General features: G+C 40.1%; 1 protein-coding gene across 3 annotated transcripts in view; it reads left to right on the forward strand.

Annotated features, from left to right (window-relative positions):
• Positions 1-21,648, forward strand: part of ntrk3b (neurotrophic tyrosine kinase, receptor, type 3b) — a 225,691-nt gene that overhangs the window by 197,048 nt on the left and 6,995 nt on the right. For all 3 annotated transcript variants that reach the window (XM_085243837.1, XM_085243919.1, XM_085244004.1), the window contains 3 exons: positions 1,392-1,564; positions 3,433-3,676; positions 17,465-17,623. In XM_085243837.1, coding sequence (XP_085099963.1) covers positions 1,392-1,564; positions 3,433-3,676; positions 17,465-17,623 — 576 coding nt within the window. The remainder of the gene's footprint in view (positions 1-1,391; positions 1,565-3,432; positions 3,677-17,464; positions 17,624-21,648) is intronic.

Genomic DNA, 21,648 nt, shown 5'->3' on the forward strand with positions numbered 1-21,648 from the left:
AGCTTTGCAATTTTGAGACTGCTGCATCCCTCTGCAAGATATCTCACTATTTTTGACTTTTCTGAGCCTGTCAAGTCCTTCTTTTGACCCATTTTGCCAAAGGAAAGGACGTTGCCTAATAATTATGCACACCTGATATAGGGTGTTGATGTCATTAGACCACACCCCTTCTCATTACAGAGATGCACATCACCTAATATGCTTAATTGGTAGTAGGCTTTCGAGCCTATACAGCTTGGAGTAAGACAACATGCATGAAGAGGATGATGTGGACAAAATACTCATTTGCCTAATAATTCTGCACTCCCTGTATGGCATCTCAGTGCTGATTTCCTAAAAGTACGGCGCTTAAAGTGAGCAAATAAATTCTTAAATTACTGTAGTGACAAATTAACAGTGACAAAAAGTGAACTTCCATCCATCTCTATTTAGGAACAAAAATATTTGTGCATCAGTAAAAGTTCAGTGGAAACAAATAATAACTCCTGGCATACATGAAGCATGTGACCACTTGGATTAAATATCATATTTTCAACATGTATTTTACACCTATATCAGGTCGGGCTAGTAGTATTTTACACACATCATCTCATTGTGCCCTTGTTCGTTTGGTAAATTGAAACTTAACAGCCTCCAGCTTTTCATTTCTGCTGCATAAGAAAAAGGAAATGAAAAAAAAAACATGCTGATGTTTAGAAAATAACATTTGGCTTGTTCTCTAGTTGAGTTTATCTCGCTAACCCTTGCTGATTAGCATAATTATTATTTATTTATTTATTTATTTATTTTATTGGGAACCTTGAAGGTTCTTATGTCCTCAGATTTCATGGTAATCCACGCAGGCAATTTCTCTCAAAACCTGGGTTGTCAAGGTCATGGTGGCATGTGAGGGTGAATCAAGGACTAACTAAAACTGTCAGATAGTCTAGCATACTAAGTGGATGATTCTCATTTGGAAGACAGAAGCCAACCTGAATCAATCAGGGCAAGAAAAAGTTGTATCCTCTAAAAGCTGAAGCGAGCTTTCTCTGATGTTGTTGTTGAAGTGGTTGCCTTATTTTGCTGGCAGAGCTAAACATGTAGCAATTAATGCACCATACTGTAGATCATTTTAAAGTGTTAATAAAAATGTATCTGTCAGTGCCTGATACCAGGAAAAGCAGCAATTTTCTATTGATTGATCACTCAAATTTAGCAGATTTAGCAGATCTTTTTCAGAACCATGAAACCGTTCACTGGTAAAGTAAATAGTAAGTATCAACAGGATGCAAAGGATGATTGATTCCCCAATGGCACGTAAATGAAGACTTCATGATTTTTTTAGATCCTGGATAACAAACCAGTGTAGTTTTCAAAATATGTAAATCTGACTTTTTTATTTCTCCTTTCAGACTCTTAAAGATCCCAACCTGTCAGCCAGGAAGGACTTCCAGAGAGAGGCCGAGCTGCTGACCAACCTGCAGCATGACCACATTGTTAAGTTTTATGGCGTGTGCGTAGATGGAGACCCTCTCATTATGGTGTTCGAATACATGAAACATGGAGACCTCAACAAATTCCTCAGGTAAAGTTTTTATTATTGAAAATTGAACATTTCTTGAAATTAGGAGGTTAACTTAACAATGCAAATATGTGCGAGTATGTTGGAACTACGCACCGGCTCATTCACAATACGTACAGTAAATGAAAGTAAGACTAAAAACCTGAAATTCTTTTGTGAAATAGCTGCCGCAAATATCCGGCTTGCTTCACAGCTTTGTGCGTTAGCAAACACGAGTGCTTTAGTGCTTTTGTTCCATAATGTCAGACTGTACCAAGGGAAGTGACCTCTGATAAGCTTCAACAAAAGTGACACGATGCCGGTACAGCAAGCTCTTTGGTAATGGGAAGCTTCACTGGAGTTGATGTCAGTGTGCAAAGAAGGAATCTGGGAAAGAAGTCTGCTATTTCAAGAGTGTACACAGCAGCAGCAGTGTGTATGCACGTGCATGTGTGTGTGTGTGTGTGTGTGTGTGTGTGGTCGATCTTGTTTTTGAAATTTCAGCAATAGTTGAAAAGATGACATGTTACGATGGAGTGTGAGTGTGAATGTCTGTGTGCATTCAAGAGTGCGTGAAGACTTTCTGTTGGGAAATCATTCCTGAAATGAAAGGCAATGTCGCGAATGATGAAATTCTTTCATGCAAGGTGCAAGACGCAGCTGATTCTTGGTCTGTTGGTCCTGTTGGTCACATTTAAGAGATGAGATGTGCAGGGAATCAATAGGAGTGAATACAAGATCTAACGTGCAGGTCCAAATTCAACCTTCAGATAAGCAGCAGGGCACCCTGCTCTTATTCACCTATTACTGTATGTCTGTGAAGTATAATAAGAAGCAGAAAGGCGAAAGAAAAAGTACTACTAATCCGCCAACAGCAGAGTGAAATTATAACAGACACACTAAAAACAAGAGGAAAATTGAGCTGCAATAAAATTCTGACTTGGGGATGGAAAAACAGGCCGAGAGAGTGAGAGAGCGGTAGTCCTCCCTGCATGACACCTGGTCTGTAATCAAAGTGACGAGAAGGTGATGAGAACAGCAGGAAGTCTTCACAGGAAATGAGTTCTTCATCGTCACCCAGAAACCTGCAGTCAACCTGTTCTGGTAAATGTACAGTCCTGTGATGAAAATCCAGAGACTTGGTTAAAATTCCTGACAAGTTGGCTTACATGAAACTTTTGCCAAAGAAAAAAATCTCTAAGCTCACAGCTTACGACCACAGAATTAAAAACAACAGACACATAACAGTTTATCGCTGCCAGTAAAGCAGTGCTTGCAGAGTATAGTTCATTTGTTAATATTTCTAACAGTCTCGCTTTATTATGGTAATTATCCTCAATAGGTACAAAGAGGCACATATATTGCCAGGATAAGGGTTTATTAGTAGTATAAGGAGCTTTGGATTACTTCTTAAAGAGGCAGGCTCGTTCAACATGTAGAATGTTCTCTAAAGGGTCCTATAGCCAGTAATTAAAGTGTAGCTATGAAACTTACAGTAGGAGAGAAGAAATAACAGAGTTCACTTTCTAATGAATAATAAGTTGGTTTCATAAGACAAGGCTGGAGAATGGCTTGGGCATTAGACTGTTGTGCTTTAAACCTGCATTCTTTCAAATGGCCAGCAGGGGGTGACTCCTCTGGAGCAAAAAGAAGTCTGGTTGTATACAAGTCTGTGAGAAAAGAACCCTTCAGCTGCCTTAATCTATGCTCAGTAAACACCTTCCCGATGAGTTTTTGGTCTTAATTGCATCCTTCAAATTTGACTGGACACAACATGATAATTCAAGTCTAACTGTAAAATAATACCACAGAGCTCAAGTCAACATTATCCAGAATCCACCAATATAAATACAAGTACATCAAATCATCATCCACTATTCTTTGTAATACAGAGCCCACGGCCCAGATGCCATGATCCTGGTAGATGGCCAGCCACTGCAGTCCAACGGAGAGCTGGGCCTTTCCCAGATGCTGCACATTGCCACCCAGATTGCCTCAGGCATGGTTTACCTGGCCTCCCAGCACTTTGTGCACAGAGATCTGGCTACCCGCAACTGCCTGGTGGGCAACGGCCTGCTGGTGAAGATTGGAGACTTCGGCATGTCCAGGGACATCTACAGCAGTGACTACTACAGGGTAAGCGTCAGCCGGTATTGTTTGGTTCGCTTGTTATTTTTGATTAAAAGAAAGAGCTGTTTGCAAGCGTGAGTGAGGCCGAAACGATTTAAACTTTTTCCACACCTCAGACAATTCTGCCATATTCCCTTGGCCTCTTCTCTATGTTATCTTGTAATAAAGCCTTTGTAGCTCTTAGTAAGAAACATATTTCTAATGGGTGAAGGGTGTTACTCTGCTGCGTCATTTTATTTAATTTTTCTTTTCTGAGGAGAGTTATCAGCTCTCCCATCCATAATACAGCCCCAGGACTGTGCAGCCAGCTATACATGCAGGCAAGGATGGAGCTGTTTAGCAGCATGGTATGAGATGAGATGAGCCTGCTGAGCCTCTAGCCTAATGCTTAAAGGCTTGTTTATATAGCGTCCAATTCATGTCTTCTCTACTGTTTAACACGATTAGCGACGATGAATGCCAGGCGGCAACTACTTTGCTGAAGAATTTAGCATTTTTGCTGAACAAATATGTGGAGTGATGGCTGCTACAGATCTGGCTGCTTTAAAAAGCCTGGGCCTGTGAAATGACTTTAGGTGCGCCTGATTCTGTTTTCCCAGCGTGACAGCTGGGACAGTTCGGACATTGCTTGGGGCAACGCCAGCAGTTATGAAGTACTTGCCTGCTGGGTAAGCAGCTCTGCACGCATGAAATAATGTCTGAGGAAATTTGAGGGGAGATGCTTTTAGCAGTTGGTGCATGGGTCCATGTCCATCCACAATCTGTGTAACGGACATAAGAGCGATTAAGCTTATTTGTTCTTCTTATGAAGTAATTATTGCCAGATTCTGTGTGTACTTTTCAATGGCTGGGCTCTCATTGGGCAAAAGGGTTTCATAAAGTTAAGCTGAGGAAAAGTGTTGAGAAGACCACTGTAAAATTTAAAACACAAACATATATGTTTTCATTTCAAGTGTGACTTCAAACTCAGTCATTTTAAGCATATTTGATGTTTTTGTGCACATGAAGCTACTTAATCTTTAGAATATTAAAGACTTCTCTAATATTCAGTGATATAGTTTGATGACATGTTCATTTGTCAGCCACACTTCTGAAATATATTATTCAATGCTATCAATGAGCTTACCATCAATAATTTATAAAGTGGAAGACTGAAAATAGTAGTAGATTTAAAAAGTGGTAGTGTTGTTACCTTTGTTATGGAAAAAAATATATATTGTTGATCATTTTGAGAATAGTGTCGAAATTTCGAGATTAAAGTCCAAAATCTATTTTGAGAAAAAAGTCGAAATGTGGAGATTTCATTGTTGTTTCAAGTACTCTATATCCTGCTACACCTTCTCCAAAATGCCTTGTTTGTAGGGCTGAACGATTATGGAAAATAATCTAATTGCGATTTTTTGCCCCAATATTGCGATTGCGATGCGATATGCGATTATTTTTTAAGGTCTTTGTCTTCTGTATTATTAAACAAAGACAAGCAATACATCATATAGTATGGCCAATACTATATTACATTAATTTTAAACTGTTCTTTCCTGGAAGACAGACCTCTGTTATGATGACATGAGGTGATGCATGAATTGATGACTGACATTTTTATTTAACTTCTTCGATCACAACAGTATATTTGAACATACACAATAGTTTATTTTTAGCTTACAAACATCTGAGCATAAAGTGCTGACAAGGAACCCTGGTGTAAACATTAAAATGAAAGTCAGTACAATGTGCAGATTGCAGAAATATACATAAAAAAAATCAGTGGCTTTACCACACTCAGTTTTTCGACATCTGTGAACTACTAGACAGTCATTCAATTAAAAAATAATATTAAATAAATAAAACTAATAAATAAAAAATACACACATCTTACTGATCTCTGCAGTCAGTAACATTACACATAAAGTGCAAACATAATAGCAATTGTATAAACACACACACAAACACGCCCTTAAAGTTTAAAGGCGTGAAATTGGACGGTCTAGTTCTGATTAGCGTCACCGCTGTCTCGGTGGAGTTTAATAAACTCGGCCGTCTGCTTCTTGCTATCTAAAATATAACCAGACACTGGTGTAAATTCTCGACTGTCTCATACTTCTGTTTAATAAGTTTTCTGTTTGACGTTTAGTCAGCTGTGTGAAAACCAAGGAGGAACCCACCCGGGGGATTAATAAAGTTTTATTTTATCTAATCTAATAACTTTAATCTCAGCCAAACCGATTTACTCACGAACAAACAAAACACTGAAAAAAGCCCAACAATGACATTTTTAGGTTGTCTAAGTGACTTATATATTACGTTTAACCCGAGCAGCGAAACTCCGCGGTGATCTGAAAATGATGTGCCGGGAGTTGTGCCGTTCTCGGCCGCATCAGTAACCCTCGAGCTCCCGGCTAGCTGTCGAGCTGGTGGGTAGCAGACGCCTCTGAAAACGTCGAAGCGCTTTTGCAAATATGGGATATCTTGATAAACCGAGCAGATATTTGATGTTTACACAACTACTTTCTCGCCTGAAAATATGTTAAAAGTTTATTTTGTGACCCAGAAAGATTAGTATGAGTAATTTTAAAACTTAGTAGCGGCCGCCATTGCTGGAAACTGGAGTTTGGCTGGGCCGCGCTATGAATTCTGGGATATGGTAGTAATTTGGACAGCCTTCGGCGCGTCGCTGTGACGTAATCGGTCTACAAATGCGGCCTCAGGAGGATGCAGCCCATGAATTTGGACATGTCCAGAGTATAATCGCAGCCTTTGCGGTTAGAAAATTGCACTTGATCATGTCGCGATATTATCGCAAATGCGATATATCGTTCAGCCCTACTTGTTTGGATGAGTTAGTGAAATAAATTGATCAGCTGTCTCGTGAAACAACATCCATCCTCTTTATTGGACGAGGGTGTAACCATCGATAACCTTGCATTTGTCCATTACCAGCCATTTCATGTTCTATGAATCTACTCTTCTGAGTTTGTGTGTTTTTCCATCTGACCAGATGCATGTTTCTGCACCATCTTTTCAACATCCTTATACTGATAACCACACTGTGTTTATGTGCTAAAAGAGAAATCATTTCCTTCCTTGTTACTTAAACCAATTCTGAAGTGTGATTTAGGGTACTTCAGGGTACAGCAGCTGTGCCAGTTTGTCTTGAAACAACAAATGTAATCTCCACATTTTGAATCATTCTCAAAATGATCAATAAGATATATTTTTTCTTACTTTGGCCCTAATACTCAGCAACAGAACAACAAACACTGTCATAAACATAAACAGACAAATGAAACTATTACAATCTACAACTGATTGAACACAACATTTAAGAGCAGCTACACTGACAAACTTTTAAAATGAAATCTCTCCACTACAGCCCGAATCAGTTTGAGATGCTTCCAGTAGAAAGTAGTGGCATATTTGTTAAATAAGTGTGGTTTGCAGAGACGCAAATCTGATCTCCTGTACTAGATATGGTGCACTCATTTAAAAAAAAAAAAACTAAAAAAAAAACCTTAATCTAACAAATGTAAAATAGTTAGCTTGTATATAATCAGCATTTGTGAGCTGGAGATAGAAAAAAAAAAAAAAAAGATTTTGACCTAGAGGTCACAAGAAAAAGAGAAAGAGAAAAAAAACCAAGAGCTTTGCAAACAAGATTTTCAATGTTTGATACAGTTCAGGTAATAACACCTAAAACCTTAGTACAAGTTTGACCATTTCAGCGTCATCTGAGCAATATGTCTGTCCGGGTCATCGTAGTCTAACTGTCAGAACTGAAGAAGCTTCTCGGATGAGAGGTGAAACGTCTTCAAGCAACTTAAAGAAGTCCAGACGCTTTTCTTTCCAAGCTCCTTAGTCATCTGAGCAGTTTTACTTGAGCATCTCAGATCTTAGAGAAAGTAGAGGGTCATTTGCATTTAACACAGACTAAGTGGAGTAAAATGGGACTGTACAATATCCTAGATCATTTGTACATATGTAGGTTACATGTGTAGTAATCCCATCATGGAAATAATCCATTGAATGCAGGAAAGAAGGGTGATTAAGATCCAGAAAAATTATGCTGTCTCAATAATAATTAAATTGAAAACAAATTTGCAGCATGGCCCAGAGACTGTAGAGTCCATCCACAAAGGTGGCTTGGTCAGCTGTGCCCAAGCCCTTGGACAAATTACAAGGTATTGTGCTAGGTTATTTTCTAGTGCTGACTTTATATTATGATTGAATATTAGAATTTAGAATGATAAACAGCTAAATGACACATTGGAGAAAATTCTCTTCCCTTTAACTGTGAGCCCCTTCTTGGTAGCTGTAGTGGTTCTTTGTGGACAAGTAAAGTTTAAAACAGACTGTTTCTTCATTTTAGTTAAGAACCCATTTTATTTTCTCAGTCACAACCGATTTAGCAGCAGATACCAATCAGCTGGAAGATTAAATGGTTCAGTTGTCTGTTGCTGTTTTAACAATTATAAGCTTAATATATCAGTACTGTGAGTTATTGGCTTGGTCTCAAAAGAAAGTAATTTCAAGAAGATTTAACAGATATAAAGCCAAATTGGGCAACCAGGGGATGTTTGACATGTTTTGTAAGCATTTAAGATTTTGTTTGTGTGAGTGAAACATGCAGTATAATATATTTAAGGGAGTGGGAAGCTGGGATCATGGGGGACCATTTCCTTGATATGTTCTGCTGGTTGTATGGGGTGTCCGTGCAGAGCAGGTTGGACATGAGGGTGATAAGGTGAGTCTCCAAGCACACCTTATCACCCTGACTACCACCAGCAGAGGTCTCAGGTGGGGGTGATGAGCTCAGTCTCCAAACATGGTATGCTCCCCATTGACAGATGAAAACAAGCAGATGGTTGTTCTTGTGTAGTTATGCTCTGCGTAGGCTAACAAAGGGGCTAGGGGTAAACGCACACACGCACACATTCGTATCCATGCTCGTTGCCCAAAAGACACTTTGCAGCAGGAGGGAGCAACTTCAAGAAAAAGACAAATATTGTCCTAAATCACTTCCATCTGTCACATCCTCACACTGTAGGCACATACCTTTGTGTTGTTTCAAAGGAGACAACTGCATGAGCTAGTGCAGGCCGACGGCAGCACCCGAGCCTGCTCTGAAGTTGTTTTATACCAGTACCTCGCGATATATCAGGAAATGTTTTTCCTGGGCTCGGAGAGTGAGGCACTGAATTATACATGGTTAGGTGGGCAAAATGACAGGTGGCTAGGCATTAAAGCTGCAAGAATGAAAAGCAAGTCATTGCTGTTTTTGTTTTTCTGTTGTTGTTTTCGGAAGTTTCAGAAGCATCTGCAGGATAGATGAAGGGGCTCATGCAGGTTGTCTAAGAGTGTTATGTTGAATGTTCTGTCTAATCAGGAGTCCAAGGCAGCTTCTGATTTGTAAGAGTAATTAACAGCAATTTTGCAATTAGTGTCATATTCTGCTCCCAAGGCATGGAAAAGTGAAAAGTTCAGTGAAAAGTTTTCAGTCTGGTTACTTGAAAGCTGCAGTCAGACTGTAATGCTGTGCACCAATTCTTCTAGTTTAAATAGAGGGTTGGACTCATTTTATTAACACGGACATAGAGGTTCTTCTCAGATGATAATACGTAAAGGCTTACTTTCTTTTTACTTTTTCAACAGTTCTTATTAAAATTATCCAGGATTTTTACCTTCAGTGTTTTCATTTAGCAAAGTTTGCGTTGTTTCTCATTTCTGTGAGCGCTGTGGGAAGTGGTGCTTGTGTGAAATGTGATTATGTACTCATGATTTTATATTTTCATTGTAAGTGTGGAAGATTAGGAAACTTAAACTTAAGTGATTTTATCTAGAGTGCTGAGGTGGGGAAGACTGGAGGCAGGACAGTTGAAGGGGGTGGTACAATGGGCGGGACACCGAACCCATAAGATTTTGTTGACTTCCGGTTGTGAGCCAGACCTCGCTAGACGTAGCGGAAGTAGGCTAGTTAGCTAGGTCTCCGGATGCATCTGTATTTTATTGTGAAGTGCAAAGAAAGACGTCTGATTTTGGAAATAAAAGTCTCCGCCCGATCGCTACCATCAAAAAGAATCCGTGAAGTCGACGTACTTAAACAGCGCAAAACTGTCTAAATGTAAAGCTGATAATTAACAAGGATCAAAAATATGTGTCCGGTAAACCTTGCTTGGGTAAATAAGGAGAACAAAAATCCATATCTTACACTTAGTATTTCTTAGGAAAATTGAAATGATTTTAGAGACACTGACTCATGGATATGGACTATGGGATATCGAACACTGTTGCAATCTAATGACTCATTTTCAAGGACTTGTTCTTAGTGTCTCTGCCAGAAAGCCCGTGCTTACCTGCACTGCCTTTCTTTGAAGAAAAATGGTCACCAGGTTTCTCTTATTTTTCAAGGATCAAAGAAACGCTCCTCTGCTGCATTATTTATCAAGCACAAGCTCCGCAAAATTGTGTGCAGCTTGGTGCTAATGAGTACACAGGCCATATTTATTATTTCTGCATGGAGGGATAAAAAAAGTCTGTTCTACCATTCCCCTTAGGTTTCTTTTGTTTTGTTCTTGTCTCTTTGCCTAGAACACAGCTGTCTTATATGATGGCTGCCGTATGGAGTAATAAATTTAGAAAATGTTTTTGCTTTCTTGTTGCGACGTAAATGGAGAGATTGATGGCACTCTTATACCTCTATGGGATATTTAAAGATAAAGCCAGCATCTGGTTAGCGTAACCTGACACAAAGATTGGAAATCATTAAAAAAAACAAATATTTGTTTCTTTTTTCAGTCCAAACAAGTTCCAAGCTATTTTTTTAAAATACTGTATGAGCCATTTTTCAATCTAAGAGATGTTTGCATGGAGTACAATCAGCAACTGTAGAGGGACTTTGGCAGTGACCCTGTGGACTAATGTCAAAGGGGTCCTTGTCCTGTTAGGATGAATCAGGATGTGCAGAGCCACAAACATGTCAGGCTCTCATATTGTTTTGTACCATCACTTTATCATCAATACTGCTTCTTTTATTATACAATTATATTGTAAATCGTATAATCTTGACACTGATCACTGGTTTGCACTTTACATTTAACCCACTGTATTTGTTCTATTGAAGTGTCCAGACATTTCCAAACCCAGCTGTATCTAAATAATTCATATTCAAGATGCAGTTCAAAGTCAGCAACAACAATGAGGCCCTACCTTTCTCCTCATTGTAGTATCAGCCTGGCGAGCTAGATACAGAAAATAAAGTACAATTGCATGATAGCTATAGTGAAGTGTGTGTGTGTGTGTGTGTGTGTGTGAGTGTGTGTGTGTGTGTGTGTGTGTGTGTGTGCGCGCGCGCGCGCGCCTGTTTAAAAAAATAAATACCTTCAGAAAGTTTCACCACCCACTGGCGTGCAGTGGCCAGAGTAGATACCACTTTATCTCCACTTGGCAGCAGCGCAGCAGGTAGAAACCTAATGGACATCATAGCCTCTAAAAGTGAACTTGTGTTCGTTGCTGTTTGAGCTGGGAGAGCAGAGATAGCAACACGGTTAAAGCAGGGAGAGAGAGTGTCTCAAGATGGTTATCGGGGCCCTTTAAGATGTCTGGGGCCTCCTAGGGCTCCCTACAGGCCACGGTGCGCCCATCGAAGAGCCCGACTGGGCCAGTAATCTATCCCCCTGCCATGCTGCTGTGCTCTCCACGCCATTAATCCAATCACTCCCCTGCTACGGTGGGACAGGCAGAGCACTAATCCAGTTTACACAGCAACAAAAAAAGCCCCAGACTCATTCCTCACTCCCCGCAGAGCATTGCCAGCTTCTTGATGTGACATTGAGTGAGAAAGATGAGGATAATTACAGGGGCAATTATTTTATTTTTATTATGTGTTCAGCTTTTTTTTTCCTTTTCCCCCATGTTCCAAGCTAATTACCATGGCCTTGTCACAAAAACCCAAGGTGATGGCATGCAATCATTTGGGAAGCAGCGAGTCAGCCACTTTTAATGCCCCTCGCCACGGCGGCTCCGGTTAAATCATTAGTATGCATCTGATGAGGCTGGGCCTTGCATGCAGTGGGCAGGGAGGACCTCAGATAAGTCATTTAGACTAACGGGAACTTAATTAATTTTGTTTAATCTTTATAAAGCTCCACAGAGGGACAGATTGGTATACAGCCCCTCACCAACTTCTTCACCTCACACTCGGCCCACCTAGCTTACCTCGACCCAGAGGTTTTGCATAATAGGGGCGACTGGTCTCTGCATCAATATTGGCTTAATGTTGTGTACAATGTTAAACTGTGCCATGTGTAATGAGACCAGGTAGAGTCTAAGTCTGTGTTCATTTGGCCCTTAGCTTGAAGTGAAACCCTAAAGAATGAGTTTAAGGGTGTGTGGAAGAGAGAACTACTGCCAGTGGCATTGTCAATAAGTGTGTTAATTCAGGATGTGGAGAAAGGGCACCTTATTTGGAACGCTTCATGAATTTATGTTTATCTTAATTACTGTTTTATATGTCCTACCACTGAAGGAAGGAAAAACAGCAGCTTTGATTATCTTCCAAGGTGGTGACGGATCATAATTGTTTAGGCAGGGAGATGGCGGAGCAAGCCTCAAGAAATTAAGAGGTAAAGGATGCATCTGTGTAACACCTCAGATGCCCTTGAGCAACTTATAGAGAAGCACAACCGGGGTTCTATAGGATTCAGGAGAATGATACATTGATTCTTTGTACTTTACAACTCGACAGTGAGACACGGTCGAGCACAGCACTTAACCCCTGGCGGGTTCAGTGAAAGACTGTGGTTGTACTGGGCTGCTCTGAGGTATAAACATGTGTCAATGTAAAGCAGGAGAATGGAGGTAAAACTCTGCAAATCCTCCTGATAAAAAGAGGGAAAAGTTTTTAAAGCATAAAGCTCTGAATAGTAGAAAGACTTAACATCGCTACACTTGACAGAAATGCAAATGTCTGTCATAACAAATAGAAATTCAAAATCCACATTATCTGTGAAGTATACTTTTAGCGATCTATGTTTCCAAACTGCTTTTGGAGACTGTTTTTATATATTTCAGCCATTATGTTGAAATGATTCATACTTAATTATTATTATTACATTTTTGTGAGAAAATGTGACAGTGGCCATTTTGATGAGTAAATCTTACAGGATACAACACATATATTAAGCATCTCCCATCCATATGGAAGTGAATGGATTTGAAGAATAATGAAAGTGTGTTCAGTAAAGAAGAAACGTCCTCCAGTGTCCTCCAGTTTGACATGCTGGAGGTTAATGGAGTGTGATTCTGATTCTCAGTCAGCATATAGGTGTTGGTAAAGAATAGTGTCTCTATTGGTCTTGTTGACCTGCAGGCCCTGTGTACAAATATTGATTTGTATTCAGTCCGAGAAAAGCATACAACTTTGGGATAACACTTTCAGGTAAACACTCTGCACACCAGATATCGACTTAGTCAAGACACCTGAGACAAGGAGCTACAATCAGGAGTTCAATAAACGAGGACACAAAAACACCTTGGGGTTCTTCTTTCTTGTATGATGATAGGTTACCATTGTATATCTCATAACAAGGCTTACAAACCATTCACCAGGTAGTTCTACTAGGCACCTTCATGAGTTGTTTTTTTTTTCCACTGAACATTTTGGTTCACTTGTGTGTACAAAATTGTATGTGTGACTTTCAGTCATCAAAATTAACCTTTTCAAAAAAGGTTGTGTTTCTCTTTTAAATGTTAGTCTCACTTACAGGTTCAAATTTAGCCAATTAAAATATCTAACAACTTTTAAAAATGGAACTTGACACCTTTTTATCACTAAAATTAAACAGCTTGAACCCAACAAGTCATTTCTGAGTCATAACTATTTTCAACCTACTATCTGCCTGGTATAGCTGAACTTAGGGAAAATGCTAATGTTGGCTTGTTAATACAGGATGACTCATTTAGAGCATGAAATATACATGAGCGACCTGTGGCTTTTTTGAAAAGCTTAGTTAATATGTTCTAAAAGCTACCATTTGAGTAGTGCTACAGTCACACTTGAAGATTGTGCGGTAAGCATGATATCTTGTTGCCTTTGAAATGGTTCTTTCTGTCTGTGACCACTCACAGTCAGCTGCCATCTTCAAAGTGACTTTGGTGCGTGAAGGCCGAGATAACACGAGACCAGTCAGTCTGCTGTTAGGTTGTGATTGAATGGAGTCAAGTTTGCAATTATACAAAATCGGTTTGTGATAATACGGTCATTAACTGTGACAAATCAGCAGAAATAGAGCACTTAAAACTGAAATTCATAAATTCAATTCCACAAATAATGACGCAGTTGCTGTCAGTTGCAATTTAGCTTCAAAATTACATAAAGCTCACATAAATGCTCAGTAACCTTGTTGTTATGTACGAATATAACCAGAATACAACCAGTTGTCCCTCTACTGCAAAGAGATGCGTCTCAAACGAGTCCACTCTCATTCTGTCTGGGTTTATAGATTATTTTTATAAATGCATTAAACAGTCTTACAAATAATTATAAATAGTAATGGACGGTAACATATATAAAAATACAAAATGTTATAAATTGATAGCTTTTATGTAAAAATTAGAGACTGTTCATTTCTTTGTAAGTGGGCAAGTGGTGAATGGTGCAAATGTATAAATGTTTTCTTTATGTATCTAATTCAGTCTAAACATAGAATTAAGCTGTTAATTCTCTAAAGTGATTTACATCTCTCCTTTATTAGACTATGGATGGTAATATCTAATATTTACATTTATACAGTTTAAAGTTACCTAGTTCTACAGTGCAGGCCTCATATTAGATGCAGTACCAAGAATGCATCCAGCATTAAAATTATTAATTAGAATTAAAATGTTGATTTTTTTTACCGTGTGCTAAATCCAAGGATTAACGGTTTTCTGCATCATATTATCTCAAATTATTCCAACCTCTTAGCCAGGTTTGTGTTCCTGGTTATATTTTTTTTAACTGTTGTATGTTTCTGTTTATAGATTTTTTTTCACGATTGAATCACTGTTAGCTGATAACAGCTCTGATGGGAGGTGGTGGCACTCATAGTGGAAGAGTCATAGGGCACATGAAACGTACTTTTTTGATTGACTGCACACACAGCCTGAAGCAGAGAGCCCAGCTCAACACAGAAACCTGAAACATGTGAACTAGCTAGCAATGCTAGCAAGCCCAATTAACGAGGTGTGATTGCCATCCAGCCCAAGCAAAGATATGATTATACTTACCAAAACTGAAGCAAAAGCTTCTTGGATGCGCTGCACTTCACAGCAAGACAGGTAATTCTATTAAAAGGGACCAACACCACATTCCTGGTCCATTTTTTGAGGCGAGCTTCATTTTTCAACCCTGGAGGTTGCTGCTTGATCTGCACTATATGCCTGTAAGGGCAGCCAGTGTTGTCATTGATACTTTTGGGTATATTTTCTGAGACTGTGTCGTATAGTTTCCAAGACTGTCTTGTGTAGTTTTACAAAAGACTAATTTGAAAGTAGCTAATAGTCAGTAGTGAAAGAGCTAACACATAAACTTGGTGCATTTAATAGATATTCGAGAAGGTTGCAGATGAAGGACATATAGAGGAAAACAAACAGAGGCCTCTAACTCGGCAACTAAATTTGATGAAGTGTACAAACTAAAGGACGCTCTGAATAAATGCCCAGGAAGGAGTAGACTTTTGGCAAACTGACAAATCTTATGTCTCTTTGAAAACATCCACCAAGATTCATCTGCTACGTCAAGCTGACACACGGAGATTGTGTTTGACTTTCAAAGGAAATGTGCAATGAGCACGCTACGGAACTAGGAGGTAATTAGTAAGACTTGAGCTGAGTGTCTTTTTCTCGATACTTAAAATGCCACGCAGCACTCACAGCTGAAGGCACACAGATGTTGGAGCTGGTAAATGGAGTTGGGAAAAGAGCTTATTATGATTAAATGAATCTGATTGTGTTGTAACCCAGAGGTACAGATAGGAGGAACCATATGAGGGTGAATGCAGCTACAAGCTAAGAGGTTTTCCTAATGATGATTTCAGAGCCTATGGCACGTCTGACTGTGGATTTTATTTTGTCCTAAGCACAGAAAATGAGCCCAAAAGAGTAGTTGACTGGCTAGCTTGCTGGCCTACTTGCTGGCCTGCTTGCTTGCTGGATGGATGGATGGATGGATGGATCAGTGAATGCATGGATGGATGGGTGGTTTTGATGATGGACAGATGATAGATGTGTGTCTGATATGCTGCAGGAGTGCTTTCACTGACTTAGAGATAAAAACCTCAAAGAGGCTTAGAATCCATCGTATTTTATCTCAACGGAACTGTCAAGATAAAAACAGCAAAGGCCAAAAACTGAACCAGATAATACAAATAAATGACAGCAGGAAGTGATAGGGCAACAGAATGCTTAGAATTAGTATTGTAAGTAGTCATTTGTATTAGAATGTTACAAATGAATGGTGATTAAGTAGTATTAGGACATAAACTAGAACTATGTAGACTGCTGTCTGCTTAGTTCTATATGGCAACAAACACACTAAGTGTCTATTAAAGGCTATTAGATGTTTACTCTTGGGAGTTAATTAGTAATCATAATCCTACTATCTTAAACCTTTGTTTGGAAATGTTGAGAGTAACCTTTATCTCAGTAAAAAGTAAAGAAAAACATGTACTCATCATCCAAATATATTTGTGCAGCTTTCACCACATTTGTTGTCTCATGAAATCAGCACATGGCCTGAGTATTGAACTTTAATCATGTGTTGACATGTATGTGGTTATGACAGCTATTTAAGTGCTTTAAGCTATTTTCTGATTGCCAGTAAACTTTTCTGGCAATCAGAAAATAGCACTAAAAATTTCTCCTGCAAAGGTCAGACCACCTGCATGTTTAAAACAAAAATCTGTTTCTAATACACTTAAAGCGTTCACTGTAATCACCGTACACTGTAATCACACTCATATTCTGAGCTGAAACTTGCAATACTTTGCAGCTCATTCCCACATCGGTCTTATTCAACCCGACACGGCCATGATTAAAACACAGTCACTGACACGAATGGGAAATAGATCTTAAAACAATGCCTGCTAATGGAAGCTGATGATTAATGGGTGATTGTCTAATCGATTAATATCCACCCTGAAAGGAGTTACAGCAAGGGGAGACTTCATTTCATGTGCTGCTGGTTTACAGACACCAAACTGCTTCAAGCTGATATGTGCTATTCTTCAACTGTCCCTGCCGTGTGCAGATCTTAGAAACGCATGTTTGCATGCCGCTATGTTGAATTTAATCACATTCCTTAGAAGCCACATGAACGTCTTTACCATGATGGCGCATAAGTGTGTATTCAGCAGCTCTCTTATCCCCTTGGTTGATTTATTTAAAAACTGATTAAATTCCACATTCAGCTCCATGCTGTGAGACTTTGATCCTCTGCTTAATGCCTGTACCTCTGCAGAGAAAGGATTGCTGTTTTACTTAAGAACAAAGGGGCCATTTTATACGATAACCTAAAGTATTTCTGTTGCTTCAATGCATACAGAGCTGTCAGCATTTTTCTATATTGCATCAGTGTCAACATTCAGCAGTGCAGCTGGCATTCATGAAATGTTAAGCCCAGAGTATCAGTTACATGTATGGACAGTTAATCCCCAGACACCAGGGAGTTGTGTTGATGACTGAGTCTTCTTATCTCTGTCTTAGCTGCAACATTTCTGTTTGCAATAAAGATCTCCTCTCCCCGCTCCTCTACTCTCCTCTCAGGTTGGAGGACACACCATGCTACCTATTCGCTGGATGCCCCCAGAGAGCATCATGTACAGGAAGTTCTCCACGGAAAGCGATGTCTGGAGCTTTGGAGTCATTCTGTGGGAGATCTTTACCTATGGGAAGCAGCCTTGGTTTCAGCTGGGTAACAACGAGGTAAAAAGCGCCTGAAGCACGATAGATAAACCTTCACAAGATATAGCACACACACATATTATCAAAGGCTGAATTGCAGAATCTCATGCACACACTGGAAATTATAGCTCCAGGTCATCTAGTGGTAAATGTGAAAGTCTACTTTTCCATTTCCAAACATCAAGTAGGGCAGCTTATTGCAAAGCACATCAAAATCTTTCCCCTTATGTCGTCAGCGAGGGGGAAAGGCTGAAATCCCGAGCTTGCTAATAGCAGATTTAAATGACCACTGCTATTCTGGATCTTAATCTACTGCCTCGTGTTGTTTCTTCACTCTTTGGTGAGGTGATAAATTGATGCCCATGCCCACATTACATAACGCCCGTGAGCGGTCTGTTTTTTCATTGAAGTCTTTGCTTTAAATCAATAAAATTCAATTAGGATTACGCTTGTAGGGTAAGCCCAGGCATTACAATAGAATGGAAATATCAATAGAAGTGTCAATGTGCTTTTGGGCTTTATACAAATGTGATATTTTCATATTTTTCTGCATCTTGCGCAGAAGAAGTTTTTAGGCATGCTAAATGAAACACTCGGCTGATTAAACTGTGATGAGATGAGTGCTTTATTATATCACAGCCAAAGAAGGTAAATTGTTTTCCAAATGTAATTTTGTACGTACAGATAGTACAGATGAAATTCTTGTACTTGTTATTCACTTATTCACATGCCTATTATTCAGTTGTTGTCATTGTTTAAGTCGTTGAAAAATTACTGCAATAATTATAAATGAGCATTAGTGACTCAGTGACAGTGGGTACTGTAGAAACATGTTTCAAACAGGCATCACACTTCTGGGCTCCACTGGCTCCACTATCATCCTCTACGGAGCTACACCGACCAGCTTATCTGCTTTTTTTTGTTTGATTGGTTGGTTTTTTGGTATCTCTAAATACAGCAAAGAGTAATATATGTACTCTATACAGAGAAATACATTCTTTAGCAGAGAGTGTGATGCATTTTCTGTGGCAGACATGTCTCAAACATTTATTCTGCTTAGTGCCCGTTAACCAAGACCCCTGTTTTAGTTTTATATGTGATAGCAAAATGGAATAGCAGGTTACCCCATGGTGTCATGGTCTGTGTGCAGGCAGGCAGGAAAAAGACCTGATATGCAGACTCACAGAGGCAGAACTCAGACTCAAAAACCACAGCTTTATTGCTGGCAAACACAAAACAAAACCTAAACTGGGAGAGCTAGAAATGGGGCATGAAAACAGAACACACAGGCTAGTACTAGAGACGACGCGACAATGAACGGGAACACATGCAGACACTAAATACAGGTGGGGAACAGGGCAGAGAGCAAACACCTGGGAAACACGGCTGAAACTAATTACAAAGACGAGATTGGGAGGAAGCAAAATGGAATACGCTGACCTTCAAAGTAAAACAGGAAACAGACTGAGCACAGAACAAAACCTTAAAACTAGAATACAAAAAAAGAACTCAGAATACAAGAAGTCATATTCAAAGGAGAAATCATAGAATAACAACAATAATACACAAAACACTGGGTCATCGACCCAGGACCGTGACACATGGACCATTAAATAAATGTTGGTGCTTGAATTTAAGTAAAAGCTGTAAGAAATATTTAATGTTCTGGGTACCATGTTTGGTATGATCTCTCCAGTTAAAATAATGAATATAAAATTTTTCGAAGAAAGAAGTTGGAAGGAAGCAGAAAACTAATACAAACCACTCCAGAACAAGGTGTTCACACATTGTTTCTCACTTCTCCAAAATCTCTATCATGGAAGTTGTGAGTGTAAAGCAGGGGTAGGCAACCTTTCTTTTTTTTTTTTCTTTTTTTTTTTGGCCTGTCCCGTTTGGCTCTTTTGCCATCAGAATTGTTGTCTAAAGGCAAAGAAAGATGCCCAATGGATTTACTTTACCAAACTGACCATCCCAGCCTTGCCGTAATGGTCCATTTGATTCACCTTTTATTGTTTATTTTATTTTCACTTACTGAATACGGGACAGACTTGACTGGGGGAAAGAAGGGGAGAAAGAAAGAGGGAAAGAGAAACAGCTGAGAAGAGGGACGGGGAGAAGGGCAAAAGACAAAAACCAACAGAACGGGCAGAGAAAAAAAAATGCATATATCAATCACCTGGATCACCTGCTGAGAAAGAAAAAAGAAAACAAGCAGAACAGAACAAGAGTAATAGAATAAACAACATCACAATGATATATGGGAATATGACAGTAAATACTAAATATTAAACATTATTGTGCAGCACATAAGATCAACAGAACACAGTGTGCTTTGAGGTAGGAGCCAAAAAGGGTGTAGTTTGTGGGTGTGATCACCCGTGTGTGCACCTGTGAGCATGGACGCGCTTGTTTTTTGTTTTTTTAAAAGGTTCCTTCATGTAATAATCTGCTAGAGGGTGTGGGGGGGCCACAGCCCTGTCCTCCAGGGCATGAAGCAGGTATGGAGGAGATCAAAACTCCAGACATCCAGAGGCCCCCAGAACACAAGAGACCAAGGAAGACCAACAGAGGGGCAGCCGCGCCACTGTCCCAGAAAGAGCTGAGGAGAGTCCCAGATGAGGGCTCACTCAGCAGCCGCGGAGCAGAAGCCAGGGGGAGTTGCAGTGACGCGCCCGTGAGCTCCGCCGGCAGCCAGCTGCGCCTGAGTGACCGAGCCCCAGGCCGAGAGGCCGGGGGCACCCCACCTCCGAAGTGGCCCGAGCGAGCCCCAGGCTCCAGGCCCCGATAAGCGGCCGCCAAGGAGTGAGCCGGTGTGTACCTGGACGCCCATCCCCGGACACAAAGAACCACCAACGCACCGATGTCTGAGGGAGTCCGCCACTGGCAGGGGAAGTGGTGGTAGGGGGAGATAGGCCTCCAAACCTTGGAGGGCCTGAGATGTCCCCAGAGAGGTGGCGCCTGACACCCAACCTGACATATAGACACAGACATACAGGCACACACAGATACAAACATCCATTCCCACCCTCATGCTCTCATATGCACTTACTCCACACTCAACCAACGTGGAGACAGACATAAAGAGACGTTGTACACACGATCACACTCCCCAAGGTAGGCAACCTTTCTGATGGCGAGTGCCATTTAAAATTTCCTCAGAGGTCAGTGTGCCATATGTTTGCATTAGCAATAAATTTAATAACGCTCTATATTAACAGTTACACACTATATAGAACCACTTTATAGAATTATATTTGTTTGCAGATGTTGGCAGCTATCAGCGAATAGTTATCAGCTATTTTGAAACAAAAAAAGACACTTTTTATCCATAACAAGAACTCCATAACAGCAAATGGACTGTACAACAGAAAATACAAATGCTATTTATGGTCTCCTCACAAGAATGATAAGAAAAATAAACTAAGCCAATATGGCACGTCTGTTAATACAGAGACACACGAAAATAAACTCCACCTAAACTTGGTTTATATCTGACCCAGATAGACTGCAGGTCATAACTTCTTACCTGAAGTTCAGTTCACCTGACGCTCGGACCGGCGGCCGCCTCGGGTCTCTCCTCGTCCTGCCTCCGATCTCCCTCATCCACGTGCTGGCCTCCATCACTTGTTCATTTTACTGAATCTGTGGAAGCTCCGCGATGCCACCACCAAACAACTGAGTTATTTTTACACACCGGCCAACATCTGGCCAATCCAACACCTTTCATTGTTTATACCGTTACAAAAAATAAATAAATAAATAAATAATCGGGCCACCAAGCAAATGCCCGGTATGCCCGATGGCCAGTCCAGCTATGGCTGTGCCATCAGTTAACCCTTGGCACGTGTGCCTAGTGTAAAGTTATCGTGACCCACAGTAGATACATTATTGGAAAATAAACCATAATTCTCATTTAATCTGCTATGCAGAAAGCAAAAGGTGAAAACTACACTGTGTGCTAAATTGATGGTCAAGGATATTATAGCCAACCTGCTCTGTTTCATGCAGCCCCTCTTGCCTTGGCCTATTAGCAGCAGCTGATCCCA

This window comes from Mchenga conophoros, linkage group LG1 (genome assembly GCF_057382185.1).
Source record: "Mchenga conophoros isolate Kocher_MC1m ecotype Shallow Benthic linkage group LG1, M_conophoros_male_GT1.1, whole genome shotgun sequence".
In the NCBI taxonomy this organism is placed as follows: Eukaryota; Metazoa; Chordata; class Actinopteri; order Cichliformes; family Cichlidae; genus Mchenga; species Mchenga conophoros.